This window comes from Macaca thibetana, chromosome 12 (genome assembly GCF_024542745.1).
Source record: "Macaca thibetana thibetana isolate TM-01 chromosome 12, ASM2454274v1, whole genome shotgun sequence".
Taxonomy (NCBI): domain Eukaryota; kingdom Metazoa; phylum Chordata; class Mammalia; order Primates; family Cercopithecidae; genus Macaca; species Macaca thibetana.
This window is the reverse complement of record NC_065589.1, coordinates 80,835,375-80,856,689: the sequence shown is the minus strand read 5'-3', so window position 1 is coordinate 80,856,689 and position 21,315 is coordinate 80,835,375. Positions and strand designations below refer to the sequence as shown.

At 35.9% G+C, this 21,315-nt stretch overlaps 1 protein-coding gene across 1 annotated transcript; it reads right to left on the bottom strand.

The window, feature by feature from the left end:
* Nucleotides 1-229: 229 nt before the first annotated feature.
* Nucleotides 230-9,585, bottom strand: GCG (glucagon). Its single transcript, XM_050752292.1, has 6 exons — nucleotides 9,497-9,585; nucleotides 6,436-6,536; nucleotides 4,701-4,862; nucleotides 2,890-3,027; nucleotides 1,373-1,516; nucleotides 230-718 (listed from the first exon to the last, which is right to left on the bottom strand). Exons 2-6 carry the CDS (start codon nucleotides 6,525-6,527, stop codon nucleotides 712-714), a joined length of 543 nt encoding a protein of 180 aa, XP_050608249.1. The 5' UTR covers nucleotides 6,528-6,536; nucleotides 9,497-9,585; the 3' UTR covers nucleotides 230-711.
* Between the last annotated feature and the right edge of the window lie 11,730 nt (nucleotides 9,586-21,315).

Genomic DNA, 21,315 nt, shown 5'->3' with positions numbered 1-21,315 from the left:
GATGACCTACATTTTCAGGAGATGCTACAAATCAATAGTTTTCCATGAAAGACCCTGATTTTTCAATGTTGGCTCAAAATGTTAAAAGTTCTGTGCAGCCATTTGAAGCATGAAGTCATGCCTGTGCACCAGATTTGACTTGTGGACTGCAGCTTAGAAAACAGGGGTGCTTGGAAGGAGTGGGGCATGAAAAAGGGGGACATAAAAAGCAAACAGACAATGATAAAGAAGCTTGAAAATTTTATTTAATTGTATCTTTGATACATTGAAAGCTGATTATTTTTTAAGACAAAGGTTTCAAGAAGAAAGTTATCTTTCCAGTTTCACCACTGTGGCTACCAGTTCTTCTCTTCTCCTATTATTATAATGCAGATATGTCATGATTGGAATAATTTACATTTATAAATTATATCATAGAAAAATAATTTTATCACTAAATGTAAACAGGTTGGGGTACTTCATCCAAAATAAGAAGAAAATAACAGAATCTAGCACTTTCATATTTTATAGCTGATATTTTAGCAATATTTTCACAAAACTTTATTCCATTTACAATTTTTGGCTACACAACACTAAAAGAAAATTTATTTATTGGCATGCAAAGCAATATGGCCTCAGAATACACCTCTTAAATTTACAGGACTTAACGTTTCAAACATCCCACGTGACTGGCAGGTGATGTTGTGAAGATGATCTTGAATAGTGATATAGTTATTTCCTAGAGATTGAAAAAAGAAAATGATTTAACATAATTACAATGAGAAGATGATATGGTTAACTTATCCAGAAAGTATTTCAATGATTTATTTTGATAAAAGTTGTTTATTAATCCCTTTGCCTGTAAATCTCTCCATCCTTTGGAGTCTTAAAATATTTCCATTTAAAGATTATTTATCCTAAAATCTGCCCATCAAAGCTATCAATTATTAATAATTATTAAAAAATAAAAATTCATCAAGATAAGTATTTTTTGGTGTCCAGTTCTCACTACTCTTCTTATTAAGCATGTAATATTGTATATGCTGCATTTCACCATTGTGCTAAAATTTCAGCATACATAGCAATTTTCAATGCGACAATATGTGAATGATGTAATATTTCCAATGTTTCATTTCTATCTGTGTTTCTAGCTTCTTGACTCTAATAGACACTCAGTAAATGTTTCTGGAATAAATGAATAAATGTATACAAACTGTAATGATACAAAACAAACATAACGATGTACTCTTATATGACTTAAACGCGCATAATTATTTCTTATATAACGAGAGATTACAGACTTTCCCCCTACATGGGGAATAGCTTGTAGCAGTATGGCAATCAGTACTTATGAAAGTTTGATGGTTTTCAGAATTAACTAAAAAGCAATCACCTGTCAGTGATTTTGGTCTGAATCAACCAGTTTATAAAGTCCCTGGTGGCAAGATTATCAAGAACCGTGTTCATCTCATCAGAGAAAGAACCATCAGCATGTCTGCGGCCAAGTTCTTCAACAATGGCGACCTCTTCTGGGAAACTAAGAAAATAAGGGTTAAAATTAGCGTTTGATTAGACATTTTAAATAAATGATCATAGATTGTCTACCACTGGTAACATGCACAAGTGTCTTGAGGAAACAGGAAAGGATTCTGTTTTTAAAGGGCATATTATGAAACACCTGATAAAAACTCACGTAGACCAGTAACTGCCTGAAAGAGAAAGTAGTAGAGCTGAGATCTAATACCAAGCCTGCATAATTTCATGCCCCTTTCAATCTTCCAGGTTGTTTTGAAGATTTTAGTATATTGACAACACAGGAACTATTGTTGAGATTATTAATTTGTCTGTAGTTCAACAAAATATAGCATATCCTATAAAATCAGAGATTGCTGAAACAGCATTACAAAATGCAGTATTAAGAGGTTAAAGCTTCATCTATATTAGATTTTTCTCTTTCACTGGTTTACAATTGCAGAATTTTTGCTATCCCTTTAAAACACTACAAAATACCGTCAAGAGTAAGAAACTATGTTACCACTGGTTTTATAAGTTTAATTATTAATGTTTTAAAAACCAACCATTATGCTAGTTCTCTTTCATCTTGAGATCTCTTTAAATTTCAGTAAGCTTGTTTTAAATCTAATTTAAAAATCAGAGTTGAACATATATTCTCTGTCTCTCATATTTCATCTCTCCAAAAAAATCAGGAGAAAATGAGATGGTTCACGGGTCTGTTTGGTTGTGTTAAGATCCAAGCAAGTAATGAATGGTCTTGGTTGTTTTTCAACTTTGATTGTTTAATAGATATCTATATGACAGCCCCATACAAAATTGGATATGTAGTTAAATATATGGATGTTTTTACCTGTTTGTACTTTGAATATCATTTTATCAACATTTTATGTTTGGTCACTTTCAATCTTCATCAAATTTTTATCTGAATGTTTATTAACATATAAATATATGTTGATCACATATGTAAATATTTAAAGTTAAGCTTTAAATATTACATGTTTTCTTTAAACATTGGAAGTTTTCAGCACCATTTCTTCTTTTTCCTTATCTCTAGCTCCCCTGGAACAGTCCTAGTTTCAACTTGTCTCAGTGTAGTTATTAAAAACACCCTATTTACTCTCAGAGGTGGCCTGGTTTGGCCAAAGATTTAATACCTAATTATAATGTAACTACAAGGGGGATAAAAATGTAACTTGTTTGGCTCTATTATTAATACTTAGTACCAAAAACAAAATGGACTCAACTTTTGTATACTGTTTCTCATCAATAGGAATTATTTCCTTACTTTGCAAGACTACTAATTGCTTCTGTAATCCAGATCCATATATAGATAACTGTAGTCTTAAATTTTCTGCATCAAGGCAAAAAATGTCAAATAAGAATGTACAGACTTACTCTCGCCTTCCTCGGCCTTTCACCAGCCAAGCAATGAATTCCTTGGCAGCTTGGCCTTCCAAATAAGAACTTACATCACTGGTAAAGGTCCCTTCAGCATGTCTCTCAAATTCATCGTGACGTTTGGCAATGTTATTCCTGAAAGAAATGTGAAAGTTAAATTGAAGATCTGTCTCTTTGGCAATATGGTTCTCACCTATAAGCAGTGGCAACTTTGGGTTCAGGATTCTATATAGAAGGGGCTTAGGGAGTTTAGGCGATGAGGGTTGCTAGGGGATTTGTCATGAAGCTACGTTAATGTTCTGGATTGAAACTGGTGGAAGAGGGCTACTAACAATCGGTGGGCTAAAGCTCCCCCTCCCTTCCCAGCATACCCATCTGCAATCCCCTGCTTGTGTATGCCATTGGTTATTAAAGCTGCCTTACCTTTGACGTTAGCCTCAATGAATACAGGCTATTCACTGTGCTATGTGACTTGCAAGCAAGGCAGCTGTTTATTATTAGTAAGTATGGGGTCAGAGTTAGTTAATTGATTTGAGGGAAAGCAAAGGACCATCTTGAATTGTCACCAAAAGGACCACTTGATAATGGATTAAAGAAAATGTGTGATCTGCTAGCAACAAGGAAAGCAAAGAAGATGACCCCATATCAACATCAAGTATGTGCAGAGCACCGTGGAGGTGAGCCGTCAGCTGCTGTCAGTCTCCCTGGCACATATTATGCCATATCACCTCATCTTAAACATGTAGCCAACCCTGCTTGAGTGTGAGGATTGCTTTACATCAATTTACCAAGTTGTGGCATTCCCATTCTACAAAATGAGGACAGTTGTTTGCATTTTTATAAATTTGTGATTTCTCACCTTTCACTGTAGTCCTTAACAGGGACCTCTCCCAGTGTCTGCTCTGACCATGATAGCCATCTTCCTGTGGTTGTACCCTCTATTTTAAGAACCTTTGGTTAGCAACTCTATTTCTCCTATTCCTCCTGCTTGCTTGTTCTCTCTCCCTCTCTCTCTGTCTCTCTCTCTCCCTTTCTTACTCTCTCTCTCTCTCTTCTCCATTCTATCCAGACAAATCTATGTCCTTTTCCTGATTTTTTTTGATTTCTTCAGCTACTTTCTATGCATAACTCCCTTCCCCTTGTGGGCCACCCTCCAAAAAAATTGTGAAATTCCACCATCTCTGTGAAACCCTTGCGGATAATTTCCTCCAGTAGCCTAGATGCAGCAAAAAACCCAACACTCGTCAAAGAAAATCCAACATTAAAATGTATGCCTTCCGATAGGCTTGTGTTCTTATTTGCTGCCTTCTCTCTCTATGCTGTGCAGCTAGGCTGTAATTTTAAATGCATGTCTTGGATTTTATTCTACAAGAAAAAGAATGCATCTGTTTCCAGTCCTTACCCTTGGCTGGGGGATAATTTTAATGTTGGGTTTGAACCCCACAAAAGAATGTTACATTTGCTCTATCTTTCGGTAGAAATTAGATTGGTAACCTCGTAGGTCCACAAAAGTAAATTTTCACTTTAAGGGAAAGTGAGTAAGCAAGTAAATATTGCTAGGACTACCACTGGGAAAATAATTTAAAGTCTATGTCACACTGGAGGTTGGGTAAGTGGTTTAGAGGGGTGCGGGTTAAGACATTCGGAGGCATAATACAAAGGAGAGCATCCACAACCCTAAATATCTTCAAAATGATCAGAGCTTATGGGCACTATTTGACGAGCATAAGAACTTAATAATGTCAATAGAAATTTTAGACCTATTTAATACATTTATGTGCAAGTTTGAACCAGGTTTAGACTCTTACCTGTTCCTCTTGGTATTCATCAACCACTGCACAAAATCTTGGGCACGCCTGGAGTCCAGATACTTGCTGTAGTCACTGGTGAATGTGCCCTGTGAATGGCGCTTGTCCTCATTCATCTGATCAGGATCACCGAGTGGGTCTGTCTGGGAAGCTGAGACTGATCTGTGAAGAACAGTGATTGGTACAACATAAATCTCTCTTCAAGAGTAGACTCACTTGAGAAGCATCTTCACTACAAAAATACAAGACCATATAAAACAGTAAGGCAGGCATCTAGAGTATTTCAATAGGTAGTTTAGAGAGATCTTCCTCAGCTTGTCATGAGATCCCATTGTTTTCGTATAGTTGCATACGCTATTATTCTGAATTCTAGTAACATGTTTCTCAACTGACCTCTTTTTTCCTGAAATAGGATTAAACAAATCTTTTTCTACTAATTAATCTACCCATGATTATGCTAATAGTGACAGAAGAGAGTATTGACTTGAATGTTTTAAAAGAGTGAAGAATCCCAAATCATTTCTTTGAGCAGCAGATTTATGTTCCCAGTTTTGTTTTGCATATATTAATATGAAAACAGCACAATTATCTAGTTATATGGTGGCTAATAGTGGAAAGAAGACAATTAAAAGTTCAAAGAAAGGCAAGAAAAAGGACACTTTCTAATTTGAAACTGTATCATGAATAATCCATATGCCACTAATCAACAGTTGGTTGGCATGGTAAATACACGGAGAAATAGTCAATGTAATTAATACTCAGAAATGAGATACTATTTTTACCTATGAAATTAGCAAACATTGAATGCTGAGGAGGATATTATGAGGAGTATTTCTACACTGCTGATGAGAGTGTGCATGTATATGAACTTTCTGGAAAGCAAGTTGGCAAGATATTATAAAAGGTTTAAACTCATTCAGACCCTTTGATATAGTATTTTTACAACTATAAACCTATGTACAAAAAATAGTAAGAAATGTAGGAAAGTGTGTATATAAAATGTTGTTTGCAACATTCTTCATGGAAGAAATCTGAAGACCTCTTAAGCTTCCCAAATAAATAGCTAAACAAATATTGTACATTTATGGGATGACATAGTATGCAGCCATTAAATATCATATGTTTAATAGATATTTTTAATAATACAGTAAAATTATATAATAATACTACATTAAGATATCAAGCATGATACAAAGCCATATAATGAGCCAAGAGATATTTATGTACGGTTTACATAAAACACAGGAAAGTAATACACCAAATTTGTTTACTTTGAACAGCTTTCTTTGGACAGTGGAATTTTGAGTACTTAGTATTTTTTGCATACTTTTCATACTTTCCATCATGAACATGTATGGCTTTTACATTTAGGAAGAAATAATGTTATTTTTTAAAGGAGGAAAAAAGAGAAAAGGGTTGGTGTGAATAATTGAAATAATCTATTATGCAGTGTGTGAGTAATGAATTGACAGATAGAATCATCTGTAGATTTCAAAGAGCTATAATTTCCCATGTAACATGTTTTTCAACATTTCTCTCTCCTTTGATTATAAAAAACACATACTCTGATCTACATTCCAACAAAGTCTGCTTTTATCACAAGGATACTTTAAACATTTGATCATTGTGCAGAACATTTACTCTAAATTACTGAGACCCTATTCACTAATCATAGTTTTCACAGGCTTTATTCCAACCATATTGATACGTTAGTTCAAGACTATGGATTTAATACCTGGATTTCTCCTCTGTGTCTTGAAGGGAACGTTGCCAGCTGCCTTGTACCAGCATTACAAACAATCCAGCCACAAAGTAAATGCTTTTCATTTCTGCTGTCTGTCAGAACACAGAATGGGGGTAGGGTAAGGGGGGCAGGCAAGCATTTTTAAACACGTTAGGCTAAATTAGTTAGATTCGACTAGATAAATATCGTAAGTAGAAAGAAAAAGCTAGTGTTATCAGTTTTATTCTGATTATATTTTCAGCTTAATTTTAAATAGTGGATTATGATTTTCCCCCAGATTTTTTGGAGGCAAAAAAGGACACAAAAGATGTGTTCCACCATTAAGCTTTTTCATTAATGTAGGGACACTTCTGTTTAATAATTAGAAGGCTCATTTCCAGACTGGAAATTAAAATGTCCACAATCAACATTTAAAATACCCACTGTAGATGATATGCTACATATGGTTAGCCTGAATGGCACCTTATCCATCATGCCACCCCCCTCACTATCAGTCTGGCTTTCAATTAATAGTCCTTCACTTCCAAGCATTTACATTATACTGCATTTCAACTATCTTAAAGCAGCCTCAGGCTACAACTTGGCATACCAGCTGTCGGTTCAGATGTATTATTCATTTATATTTTAAATAGTGTAACTTGGTCTAGACTTTGTAATTATAAAGCGGCCAACAGATTTGAGGTATTTTAGGGTGCTTTGACCTGTTCTAAATTAAAGGGAAAAAATCATTTTAAAGACAAGCAATTTGCAGCAAGAACTAATGCTTCTGGCAACGTGAACAATCACAACTAAAAAACTAAGAGATTACTATCTAAAAGAAAATTAGAGCTTACTTCTAAAGTCATAAAAGTCCCCAGGTTGTTTTCTAATTGGACTTAGATGAGGACATGTTATTCACTGCTAGTGACACCATAGACTTGGTTATAGGATACACCTAATTGCTTGTCCTTGTGTCACAAGCGGATGCCCTGTGAAGCCATAGTATGTTAAGGACATGATGATGCAGTGTGGATGGGGACTGGGACCAACATGAATGTGGGACAGAGTGTCCCCACAGAGCAAGCTCTTCAATTTTCTGAATGGGGACATCAAGTCCAGTATTTGTTATGGATCTCTGCTACTTTGAAACCCAATGGTGTTTCCTTTGAGAAGTGGGCATTTCAATCCAAGTTTGACTATGCTTATCCACAAATAATTTGAATGAGTATTTTTAGCAAATGACATTTGTTTGGAATAAGGATTTCACAAATATTATCATTTTTAAACTATCAATCTTTTCCTTAACATCTTAGCTGTATTTGCTATCACTGGCAATAAAAGATAGACACTGTAATACCTGCAGCAGTAACTTTTTTCTTTGAAATATTAAGTATTTTTGTAGACTGAATGGACGATTAGACAAAGGAACATAGTAGGAATGATATATTCACCCTTCTTCATTCATCAACATCAAATTACCATTTGACATTTTGCTATGTTTCAGTTTCACCAGTTGGCAGACGTTGGAAACCTTGCCATATATTTAGGTAGTGTCTTCTGATTATAACTCTCAATTGTTATATCCATGCTTTCAGGAATATTTAAATATTAAAGTAAGCACTTCTTTTTACAATTATACCACTGTTGGAAAGTTTCTTGTAAAAGCTTTAGTCTTTCACAAGACTGAAAAAATACTCATTCCACCCAAAGTCCTAAGCATTTTGCAACATCTCCTATTATGTTCCATTGAGGCAGATTTAGAGCAGAAGGTATCCTGCCACTTCAGGAACCGATGGAAGAAAGAACAACCATAAACAACATAAAGAAGTGAGCGTTCTGTATCTTATAATATTACCAACATTAAATGGCTTCTTCTGAAGAAAGACCTGGCTTTAGAAATCTCACTTATTTGTTTGTGAAAGTCTACCAAATTGTGGGAAAAAATAAGAATAGAGTTAATTGTTTGAATACAATTGCTGAGAAAGTAAATATTTATGTTATTTTAGTATCAAAATCTTATTCGATAAGAAAATAATTTCCAAATTTCCCCCTCTTTAGGTAGTCTAAAGAGAGGCTACAGTTTTGTAAGAACTACAAATTTCCACTTAAATTTAAAGGAAAGTGTGGTAACAATAATAAGTAGGAAGTCTTAGAGAAAGATTAATCTTAGACCTAAAAAAGAAGACATTATATTCTATCCCCAAATATATTGGCATTGTAGTCCACATAAATCCTTTTTTAAACTGGTTAGCTCATTTTATGTAATAGGTCTTCAGTATGTATGGAAAAATACACCACTTAATCATTTACTCCATTGAAGATCTTTGTAAATTTGTGTTTTGTCTTTAGGAGCTTAATCTAAAAAGACAAATTAAAATTTTATTCCAGAGGGTAGCTATTTTAGATTTTATTACTATTTGTCCTCAATACATAGTAAATAGTTATTAACTATGACTTCACTCAGATCCATCCAAAGAAAACCCCCAAATAGATACTTGTTCTCCGCACCAAGTATGCTATGTTTTATTTACAAAGAGTAGATTTCACGGACTTTGGCTTTCTGATAGATGTCTGAAATTTGAATATTTGAAAGATGATATTTAATTTGCTCTTTTGGAAAACTAGAGATTTTAATTGGTAAAAAGCAATTTCTGTTATAGGCTCCCTAATGGACACATTTCTGCTTACTTTAAAAGGCGCCTTCTGTTCAAAGTAGTGTACACATCTATCAAGTCCAAGAAAAATATTTATTCTTCAAAATGTTACCAATTATTTTAAAATACAATTCTTATAACAGTTAAGTATTATAACAAGTGCATTGATTTGAATCTTTTTTTTTCTTTCTATTTTATATTTTTGCGTGGAATTATTTTTCCAACTCGCTTTGCAACTTCGCTATATTAAAGTACACGTAAATGCATTTGATATAACCTTTTCATCTCCGTTCCTCTCTGTCTGCTATTAGTAATAAAGTCTAAGATGAAAGAACAACATTTTAATTTGTAATACTTTGATCCCTTAAAAACACTTAACTGTCCCCCAAACAGGATTTACAATTTTATAATCATCTTACCTTCCGGTAGTGTGCTGTAGAACAGAGCAGGTGAAGAGAGAGCAAGCCCTCTTTGGGAACTTTTGATGTGCTCTGTGTCCTAAGCTCTGCACTTCTGCACCAAGGCGCACTGCTTTTATATACTCTCCAGCTCTGTTTAGCCTCACAGATATTACGCTGACAATATAAATTTCTCATCTGTAAATAATGAGTTTTTGTTACAAATGACTTCCCTCGCCCACTCACTTTGCTCATCTGCATTCTACGCTTACATTGGGTGACAAACCTCAGAGACCTGGAAACTTTTTATGCACTCTTGTGTCTTTTTTTTTTTTTTTTTTTTTTGGTTGGGAATGGGAAGAGCAGCTTGGAAATTCACCTTGCACTTTCAGTCACGCATGAAAACCACTTAAGTTCTCTAAAGTGAATTTTGATGTTGAAGACAAAAGACCTTGAAATTACATAGCCCATGGCCAGCCCTGTTTTGTGCATGGCCTCATTTGAGGTTCTTGTAAGTCTTTTGGTTTGCTACCTAGCCATGATGAATTTACCTGAATATAACAATCACTTCAGTCATTCTTCTATCCAAAAAATGATCATTCATTCAACAGGTAAGTATTAAAAATCCTCTCCCTCACTACATGGAGTTTATTTATGTTGTGTTTATGGAAAATTTAAGGATATTGATTAAATCCCAATGTGTCCTGTTTTAATAAATGGAATTCAGGCAGAAAGGATGGAGCCAAATGAAGATTAAACATCCAAGATAGCTGATGCTAATAGGAAATTATCTGGCATTTTTTCCCTTCTAATGTACATTTAAAATCTAATTTTACTGATAAGAGAGTGGGGTACTAAGTTACAGAAGAATGAGATGAGGAAAACTGTTGAGATGAGATGCATGTTGTCATGTTTCCTGAGTTTTGTGACCGACCACATAGGCCTTTAATGATCTGTAAGATTTAGCAGAAATTGTTCTGGTCACTGTAGAGAAATAGAAAAATGGTAAACAGTCTGGACAGAGAGCATAAGACGTAGTGTCAGCATAATTCGATTTTAGTTTTCCTGTTATTGACCAGCTGTGTGACCTTGGTCAAGTCACACATTCTCTTTGTGTCTCTCCCTCCTTATTTGTAAAATGAGAGGGGTTGGCAAATGTCTTTTCTAAAATAAAAAAGTTTATTCCATATTGCAAACTCATCACAATGTTTCCTAACTAGATTCCAATATTCTAATATAACCAACCGCATGATGTAACTGATGACTTGCATGGAGGTAAATCATTGAGGCAACTGGAGAAATATTCCAAATGAACTTAACTGTTCAATTTGTGCATGAGACCAACGTTGGAATGTAGAGCTACTTAAAGGCCATAGAGATCAGTTTCAAGTCAGACTGGAAGACCTCATTGAGGGGTTTTTGTGCTGGTGATTATTGATGCTAGAAAGCCTTGCTTTGCAAAGTGTGGTCCAAGGACTAGCATCATTTGGGAGCTTGCTAGTCATGCAGAATCTCATGCCCATCAGAATCTGTATTTTAACAAAATCCTAAGGAAATCTGTGTTCGTATTAAAATTTGAGAAACACAGCTATATAAAATATCCTTCTCACTTTATCTCCTCGTTGGTACTGCTGGTGTCTTGATCTGAGACCGGTTTCTTGGCACTACCAGCAGAGGGGGTGAAAGAGCAGAGAAAGGTGTCACGCCCCAGGTCAGTCTAGAGAGTAACACTTATAAATACGGTAATAGTTTGAAAGAGTGGATTGATTTAATGTATGATTAGCTTGTCTTTCTGTTTGGCTAAAATCTTCACATAGCTATTAGCTATAGTTTTAATTGTTTTGGCAGATTCAGTTCTGTTTTTCCTGTTGTCTATTTGTCTATTTAAGTAAATGTTTCTTTCTGTCTCTGTCTCTGTCTCCCTCTTTCCTTTTCAGACTGTACTTGTTTATGGAGCAGCCCTAAGAAAGAAGATCTGCAGATCATGTATATAAAACTTTCAAGAAAGCACTGGTCTTGCAGTAACTATCCTTTTCCGGTATTTAACTACCAAACATTTTTCTTTCCCTCCACTCTACTTGCTTCCATTATTCTAGAAGTGACTATCCCTAGTTGTTTCAGAAAATTTCCTGTGACTTTATCTCCAGCCCACTGACATTGCTTCTTGGGGCTCCCAGTGTCATAAGGGTAAGCATTCTGAAGATGTATAAGCAATAAGAACCCCACTGCACTGTGCCCTGCTCTCCTCTCTAGGAGGGGCAATCAGGCTTCTTCATGGACACCGCACTGTCAGAAATTAAGACAGAACCCAAGTGCAATTTGGACTTGCAGATCTTCTTTCAATGACTGTTCCAGCATGAGCCTCTACTTGGCCTATTCCCATCAATACAGTTATTCATTGATTTAGATGTGAGGCAAGGAAAGTGGCAGCCCTGTATTTCTATGACTAGTGTCGTATATGATTTCTTTATGATGTTTAGTCCTAAGGACAATTTCCACAGATTTGCAATCTGTCCAGTTGCATGAGGCTGCATGCAGGACCTCATGCTTGCCTTAATGCTTTTACCATCTTGAAATTCTTAATAATTTACACAAAACCATGCCTTGTGGGGTTATTGTATGTTTATTTTCTGTAGCTGCTCAGAATACTTAGGAATATTTGAGTATGGTAGAGATCCAGGTTCACAGTGAGCTGTGGTGGGAAGTCTATGGTCAGGGAGAACTCTCAGACGTTGCTGATTGGAGTACAAAATATTAACTCCATTGAAAGGCAGTTTGGTAATACTTATCAAAGTGACAAATACCTATAGTTCTTGGCCCAGTAAAGCTAAAGCACTATTCTGAACATTTATCCCGTACATATTGCTATGTAGATATGTAATGATTAGGTACAAGGTTGAGTACAATAGTAACAGGTGGGAACTAATCCAAGGGGTCAGCAATAGAGCACTGTTTAGAAAAAAAATGAGGATGCTGTCTATTTACCAATATGGAAAGACTCCAAGATATGCTGTTAGTTGAAAACAGGAAAGTGCAGAAGGGGTATGTAGTAGGCTACCTTTTGTTTTAGAAGGTAGAGGGGCAGAAATACATGTTTATTTTTCGTAATTGCGTCAAAAAATTAGAAAAAACAAGAAGCTGATGAAAGTGCTTACCTGTAGGGGGCAGTGTGGATAAGTGAGGTGCATGTGGACAGGGACAGGATGCAAAGAATACTTCTTTATATATACCTGCTATGTGGTTTGGATTGTTTGACCATTTGATTGAATTATCCATTCAAAACAAACCAACAAAATGTAATTTAAAAAGGAGTGACAGTACAACTACTTTGGAAAAAGGTAAAACTTTAGAGCTAAATGTACAATTACGCTTTGACCTAGCAATCCACTCCTGGGTATTTTATCCAAGAGAAATAAAGCATATGTCCACAAAATGACTTGTAAAAAAGTGTTCAAATAAGCTTTATTTACAATACTTAAAAACTGGAAACAACTGAACTATCCATCAACAAGAGAAAGAATAAACAAATTGTGATACGGAATTCATACGGCAACAAAAGTTAAGCAACAGCTGACTCAGGCAGCAATGTGGAAGAATTTTGCAGACATTATGCTGCATAAAAGAAGATGGACATGAACAACTATATACTGTATGAATCCATTTATAGAAGTTCAAGAACAGGCAAAACTGAAGTTAAAAAAACTCAGAACTGTGGTTGTTTCTTGGAAGAGGATGGGAGAGGATTGCCTAAGAGAGAACTTTCTGGGAGATGGAAATATTCTATATTATGGGTATGTGTTACCAGGTTTATCCGATTATCAAAATAGTACAGCTAAGATTCGTGATTTTTAATTTATGTAAATTTTACCTAAAAGGAAAAAAAAAGAATAGTTACAAAAAGAAGAAGTCTGAGGTGTGGGTGGAGGTACAGATGACACAACCATGGCAAAATACTGATAATTGTTGAAGCTGGCTCATGTATAAACAGGGTTCATTGTGCGATTCTGCTTACTTTATGTTTGAAATTTCCCATATTAAAAAGTTAAAGCCATAATAGAATGATTGTGGGGATGGAGCATTAGTACTAATTGGTTATTTATCACTTTGGAAGTCAAAGAGTTAGACTTTTCAGTGACTAAGGATTAGCTAGGTAAAATAAGTGAACTTCACAGACACATGGTGGCAACAGAGCCTGGATGGAAAACAGTAGCATAGGACAGGGCGAAGGTAATGGAAAAACAACTGCAATGAAGGCAGAGAGAGGAAGATACCACTCAGAGGTAATGGAATCAAAATCACTGCTCCCTTCTTCTCAATGTTATTCAACACCCATCCCTAGGATTTGCCCAGCTCTGTTTGATAAAACTGTAGTAGCGACCAGTCAAGCTTTCCTGATATGCTTGAGGTTTGTTTTTGATTCTTGGACAGTATTTTAATACCCTGTGCTCTAACCTAGAAGAGCACAACGCATTTAGATACCATCCAAGGGTCCATAACAAGGGTCTTCTGAAAATAGGTGTGAACCTTCAAAAGATCAAAGAAAAATTATGTATAGCATTTGAGGAAAAAATTTTATTGATTAGTTTTAACTTTGAAGATAAAAGGATCAAGAGCCACTTAACAAGAGCATTTGAAAAGCTAAAAATTAAGTACATACAATATAATAATCAGATGTCCTTCACATCTCTATGGGTGACTTAATAGGCTCAGGGATCCAGGGGTAATAAAAGAAGAACTTTCAGGGGAAGTTCTGAGTTTGCCAGAGGATGTGAGAAATACCCTTCCTGAGAGATATTTAAAAATCAGTTCATGACCCATCCATCTGGAAGGATTCTGAGGAAGCCTGCTGGGGTGGAGGGAAGATTCAGTAATAAGATCAACGGACAGTCTTCCTGCCCTGAGGCTCCGAGACCCTGCAGACAGCCCGCTCACAAGTCTGTGTAGGGGACTTTGTGGCATCATGGCTTTGCATTCGTTGATTTTATCTTTTGCAAGATCTCTGGTATAATGAGATGTTTAAAATTGTTCTAAGTTTCAGTTGTTATTTTTATTCCTAAAGGGAACAAGAAAGAGAAAGAAAACAAAATCATATTTGTACAAAAGAATCTTATCTCATAATTTACAAGCAGAATATATATTTATATGTATAAATACATATATATCATTGAATACATGTGTTATGCTACTATTTTTCGCATATTGTAGCTATAAAAAACAAACCATATGTCATTACATTTATCCAACCTCTTGCTCATCTGGAAAGACTTTTTTTCTTCAAGCTTCTAAGAGTCTTTAATGTGAACCAATTAAAACATTGCAATTTTTTAAAGTCTTCTGTAAAAGGAAGTAACTTCAGCCATTAGAAAATTTAAAATTTGAAGTCTGTATAGTAAGAAAATGCAGAGAATGCAAACCTAAGTTATAAAGACTTTTTCTTGTTCATTATACCTTGTAGTAAGATTTGCCCCCTGCCTGAAACCTACTCAGTATTGCCAATTTGTATTTTATCACATGTATTATCAAGATATGCCCAGTTTTCTGGTGAAATTGAAATGATATAATCATAGAAGGGAGGAAAATTCTTAAAGCCATCTAGGCTATTACCCTATTTTAAAGCAGAGCTTTATTTAATTTGTTACAATTCATTGTTTGGCTATTTTATTCTTCAAACCTGGAGAATAAATTTCTACATTTCCATTTTGCAAGAAATGACCAAAATAATTTATTTCTGCAGTTAGAAACATTTCTATGGCCAAAAGTATTTCATATCTGTGTTCTAGTCCTGGCTCTTACTGAAAGGTAAATCATTTCTTTGTTGCCATGTTGTCAGAAGATGTAAAAGCTGACTTTTCACGTCCGTTTTAATAAAAATTCTTTTCTCCTCATAAAGCACAGTCGACTAACCACAAGTCCTTTCTAAGGCTGAAGAAAGAATCTCCCTTTGTTTCTTATATGTCTAGTCCATGATTGCCAGCATTCTCCTCCATAAATACTTATGAACCAAACTCTAGAGGTTGAAGACCATGGCTTTTATACCTTTGTTTGCATTCTTTTTTTTTTTCTTTCTTTCTTTTTTTTTTTTTTTTTTTGAGACGGAGTCTCGCTCTGTTGCCCAGGCTGGAGTGCAGGGGCACGATCTCAGCTCACTGCAAGCTCCACCTCCCGAGTTCACGCCATTCTCCTCCCTCAGCCTCCGGAGTAGCTGGGACTACAGGCACCTGCCACCATGCCCGGCTAAATTTTTTTTGTATTTTTAGTAGAGGCGGGGTTTCACCATGTTAGCCAGGACGGTCTCCATCTCCTGACCTGGTGATCCGCCCGCCTCGGCCTCCCAATTTGTTTGCATTCTTTCCCCAGAAATAATAGGCAAAACTCATAGTGGAAAAAAAGGTGATGCAAATAATATCTTAAAAAATTATTTGATTTATTAAACATCAATTTGCATCTAATGTTTTTATGGACACTTGTCCTAATAAGTGTATTGTTGAAGACTCTTGACATTGATGCAAAGAATCAAGTAAAAATTATAAATTCAGAGATACATTTGACTATTTGACTAAACACCAGGGGTAAAGTGTAATAGTCATTCCTTCCATTGGTTAGCACATAACTTCAACCAGCTGATTAGCTTATTACTTTTTTGATTTCTCATCTGGAATTTATATGGAGATTTAACTGTAAGCAACAGATTTAAGAAGAATAATATGAGCACCAGTATTTTTTACAATTGAGAAATGAGGATCAAGCACTCTAAGAATAGAAGTAACTACCATTTCCTGAATATGTACTAAAGGCAAAGCTGAGTATATTATTGTCTAATACTCGAAATACATAACGAGTTTAATATTTTTGGCTTCATTTTACAAATAACAGGACAAGGGCTTAGAACAGGCAACCAAATTGCTTAAAGCCATATCTGGGTCCGAATACAGGACCCCACTACTTTGTAACCTTTCTAGAGTAAGGCTTTGCAAAGTAGTCCTGGAAGCACATGCAAAATCTCCTCAAATCAGAGTTGACTGCTGTCTAAATCTATTCAGAACTTCCAGATAGCTAAGATAGCAAGACACCTAAATGCTAAACAATTGGTGATTGAGGTATTTTGGGGCTTAGTTTTTTTTTTTTTTTTTTTTTGAGATGGAGTCTCGCGCTGTCACCCAGGCTGGAGTGCAGTGGCCGGATCTCAGCTCACTGCAAGCTCCGCCTCCCGGGTTCACGCCATTCTCCTGCCTCAGCCTCCCGAGTAGCTGGGACTACAGGCGCCCGCCACCTCACCCGGCTAATTTTTTGTATTTTTTAGTAGAGACGGGGTTTCACCGTGTTAACCAGCATGGTCTCGATCTCCTGACCTCGTGATCCGCCCGTCTCGGCCTCCCAAAGTGCTGGGATTACAGGCTTGAGCCACCGCGCCCGGCCGGGCTTAGTTTTTTAAAAATGTATGATTCAATAGTTTTTAGTATGTTCAGAATGCTGTGTCACCATTACTATTATCTAATTTCAGAACTTTTCATCACCCATAAAAGAAACCCCATACTCATCAGCAGTCACTCCCCCTTGCCCTCTTTTCCAGCTCTTGACTACTGATCTACTTTTTCTGTATACACATTTGCCTGTTCTGTGTATTTTATATAAATGGAATCACTCAACATATAATCTTTTTTGTCTGATGTCTTTTATTTAGCATAATATTCTCAAGGTTCATCCATGTTGTAGAAGGAATCAGTACTTCATTCCTTTTTATGATTGAAATGATTCCATTGTATGTATTTACCACATCTAGTTTACCCATCTATCAGTAATGGACATCTGGATGGTTTCCACTTTGGGGCTATTATGCATAATGCTGCTGTGAACATTCATGCACAAATTTTTGTCTGGGCTATGTTTTTAATTCTCTTGGGTAAATACCTAGGAGTAGAATCGCTGGCTTATATGCTAACTCTATGTTTAACTTTTTGAGGAACTGCCAACTGCTTTCCAAAGCGACAGTGGAGATTCTGTTTTTTAAGAATCAGATCCACGAATTTTGGATATGTCAAACGATGGACTTTTTCGTCCTTTTCAACAGCTACAGATTTCAATGAGGACAATAAAGGAGCATAAGATCGAGAGGTCAGTGGTGGGGCAGGTCTTGGTAAGGAGGAGAGACTTTGCTTTTGTTTCCTCTAGACTGAATTGGAGCGTCAATGAGAAGGAGGCAAGATGAGGCTGGATGTTGGAAAAAGTCTCCTTGGAAGAGCTGCTCTGCAGAGTGCAGTTAAGCAGAAAACTGAAAGATGAAAATGTAGGGGTCAGAAAAGGGATTTTCTTATATGATAGGTTTAAGCATTTTGAGTGCTCATGGGCTGTAAAATGTAGATCTGGAATAAGTGGCGGGGGTGGGGTAAATCCTGTGGTTTCCTTTGTGCTTTGTACAGAGACATAGTGGTGTGAGTGGCAACTGGGTAAAACAAGTGTAACTGAAATTTTAATTTTTTTCTTTCATTGAGAATAAAAATATTCCTGTTATTGGCAACAACAATGGATCACAATAGATTTTTCTAAAGCACCTAAGAGCCTAATTTCCTGGACTAGTCTATTCTCTTATAACAGAAGCTTTAGTCTATGATCCAGGAATAATGCAATAATTATTATAGATTACTTATACTGAAAATTATTATAAATAAAATTTTTAAAAGAAGTTTTAAAAAAATTATTGAGGTGACATTTACATAACAAAATAAATCCTTTTAAAGTGAACAATTAAGTGACATTTAGTACATTCATAATGTGTGCAACCGCCACTTCTATTAGGTACCAAAACAATTCCGTAATTTCAAAATAAAAACCCATATTCAATAAGAAGTTTCTCCTTACATCTCTCTCCCCACATCCAGTGGCAGCCACCACATTGAATTCTGTCACTATGGGTTTACGTATTCTGAACATGTCGGATAAATTGAATCATACAATAGCTTTTTGTGTCAATGCATTAGAGATTCATCCATGTGGTAGTATATGTCAGTACTTCATTACATGCGTGGTGCAATAATATTCTGCTGTATGTATATACTACAATTTGTTCATCCATTCACCCATTGATGGACATTTGGGCTATTTCCGCTCTTTGAATATGGTGAATAATACTGCTGTGAACATGTTTGTACATGCATTTGTTTGAGTACCTCTTTTCAATTCTTTTGAGTATATATATATATATATATATATGTGTGTATATATATATATGTAGGAGTGGAATTGCTGAGTTATATGGTAATTCTATGTTTAACTTTTTAAGGAGCTGCTAAAGTGTTTCCCACAGTGGCTGAAGTATTTTACATTCCCACCTGCGATGCGCAAGAGTTCCAGTTTCTCCACATTCTTGCCAATATTTATTTTTTGTTTTTTTCTGGAATAGTTATAGCCTTTTTTGTTGGCATAAATATACCTCACTGTGGTTTTGATTGGTATTATTCTCATGACCAAGGATGCTGAGCATCTTTTCATGTGCTTGTTGGACATTTGTATGTTTTGTTTGGGGAGATGTCTCCTCAAATCCTTTGCCCATGTTAAAATTGTGCTGTCTCTTTTCTTATTGTTGAATTGTATGTGTTTTTAATATATTCTGGATACTGAACCCTACAAATAAAGTTATATTTGTATATATGTAAATATGTAAGTATATATAGCTATGAGACATACATACAAATATATATATAATGTATAAGTTCTTTATAAAAAATGAATAAAATTTTAATGATAAAAATTATACATTTTTAATAATTACATTCATAGTTTCCATGACTTTACTTACTTTCTGGAAAATATGACACAAAGATGATTTGAATATTGAGTTGCTATTTATAAAGTTTATTATAAAATTGTAATACTTTGATAGTGATAGATTCCTAATTTTTGTTAAGAGAAAAACACATGCAGAAGGCTCTAAGTTTACATCAAGAAACTGATAGGATTTCCTCTAGCAGGTTTCATTGAGCACGGCTTTTTCATCAAAGAAGATTATGTCAACAATATTTTATGACTCCTGATACTGTAACTTGAAAAAGTAAATAGCAAAAGTATTCCGGATATGTTGGGAGTACTTTTGCAACCTGGAGGTACGTGTGTGACCCTTTGAAATCATAAATTGATAGCCACTAACTAAAAATGGCGGGGAGACATAAAAGGCTTTTTTTTTTTTTTTTTTTTTTTGAGACGGAATCTCGCTCTGTGGCCCAGGCTGGAGTGCAATGGAGTGATCTCAGCTTACTACAACCTCCGCCTCCCGGGTTCAAGCGATTCTTCTGCCTCAGTCTCCCGAGTAGCTGGGATTACAGGCATGTGCCACCATGCCCGGCTAATTTTTGTATTTTTAGTAGAGATGGGGTTTCACCATGTTGTCCAGGCTGGTCTTGAACTCCTGACCTCAAGTGATCCACCTGCCTTGGCCTCCCAAAGTGCTGGGATTACAGGCATGAGCCACCGTGCCTGGCCATAAAAGACATTTTACCTGTAATCTTCTAAATTGTACCTTTTTGTTCTTCTAAAAACTTAATCTAGAGGAATAAAGCCTCAGGTTTATACACGCATTGTTCCTTATTTCTGGAGCCTCTGCTTTGGCGGCCTGGGTGCAGTTGGCATGACACACTCAATGCCAATTTGGGGACCATCCCTGGGTGATATCTTGCAAGTGTCCCCCACCACCCTGACCCATCTATAGTTCCACAGTCATGGTGTGGAAGTTGGCAGGAGAGCAAGTGTGGGAAGACACAGTGCAGAGGTGACATTGGTGAGAAGACATCATCAAGCAGCAGCGACGCGTGGAGGAGAGGCCATGGGAAGACTGGAAAGCCAACGCCATTTAGAGTTCAGTCATGAATTGGATTTGCATATTGATTGACTTGTTTGGACATACACACAATTTTGCTGAGGCCAGAAACAAGATGTAGACCCTGTAGAAGTTATTAAGTTATAGACGGAGGCACAAAACTTCAGTTTCAAAAGCAACCTTCAAATGTTTGTTTAGCAGTCACTTAATGGTGATTTCATTATGTGTGCTTAAATTCTAATAATGGCTTATAAGGGCCTGCTATTAGGGTCGTGTTTATTGATACTCCATTATATATTCATTATTTGAATAATGACATTAATAGGCAAAAAAGCTATCTGAAAAGGCATTCCACATATTTCTTCTAGAATACCTAAGAAGAGACACTGCCACTGTGGTACAGAAACTGTATGCCAATTCAATTGGCATACAGGGAGTAATTGAATTGACCTGGATCTATGGAATCTTAGGTGAGTACTATAACTTACACCTTATTTTCCTAGTCAGAAATACATATATTTTAATTTCTAATTTACAGAGTTTCAAAAATTAAATGGAAGAATATATACGGAGCACCGGTATACAATTCACATCCAAAAGAAAGCAATCAAATTATTCCTTAAAATAGAAATTGATACCCAAAGCCCAAATCTGGCACGCAGATGAGTTTCCTTTACTCATAAATTAGTTGTCAAGGGTTCAAAATTGAGAGGGAATTTACATTTAAAACTCCAGTTTTCCGGTTTCTCTCGACAAAAATCACAATGTCTGGCAACACCATATTTCCAATGGCAGCAGTTTGAGTCAGTAGTTGTTATCCCTTTAGTGCAGTCACCAGCTCATTAGAGTCCCAGCCTTATTTTACCAGGAACCTCCTTGACCCCTTTCTTGGTTTGCTTCATTTGTTCTGATCACCTGCCTGAACTCAGTAGTTCTTGAGATTGGAAACTCTACTCCAAGACTCCTGTTACATTTATCCAATACAAGATTTTCAGCTATCAACTTAACTCATATAAAATAAGTTTTATGAAAT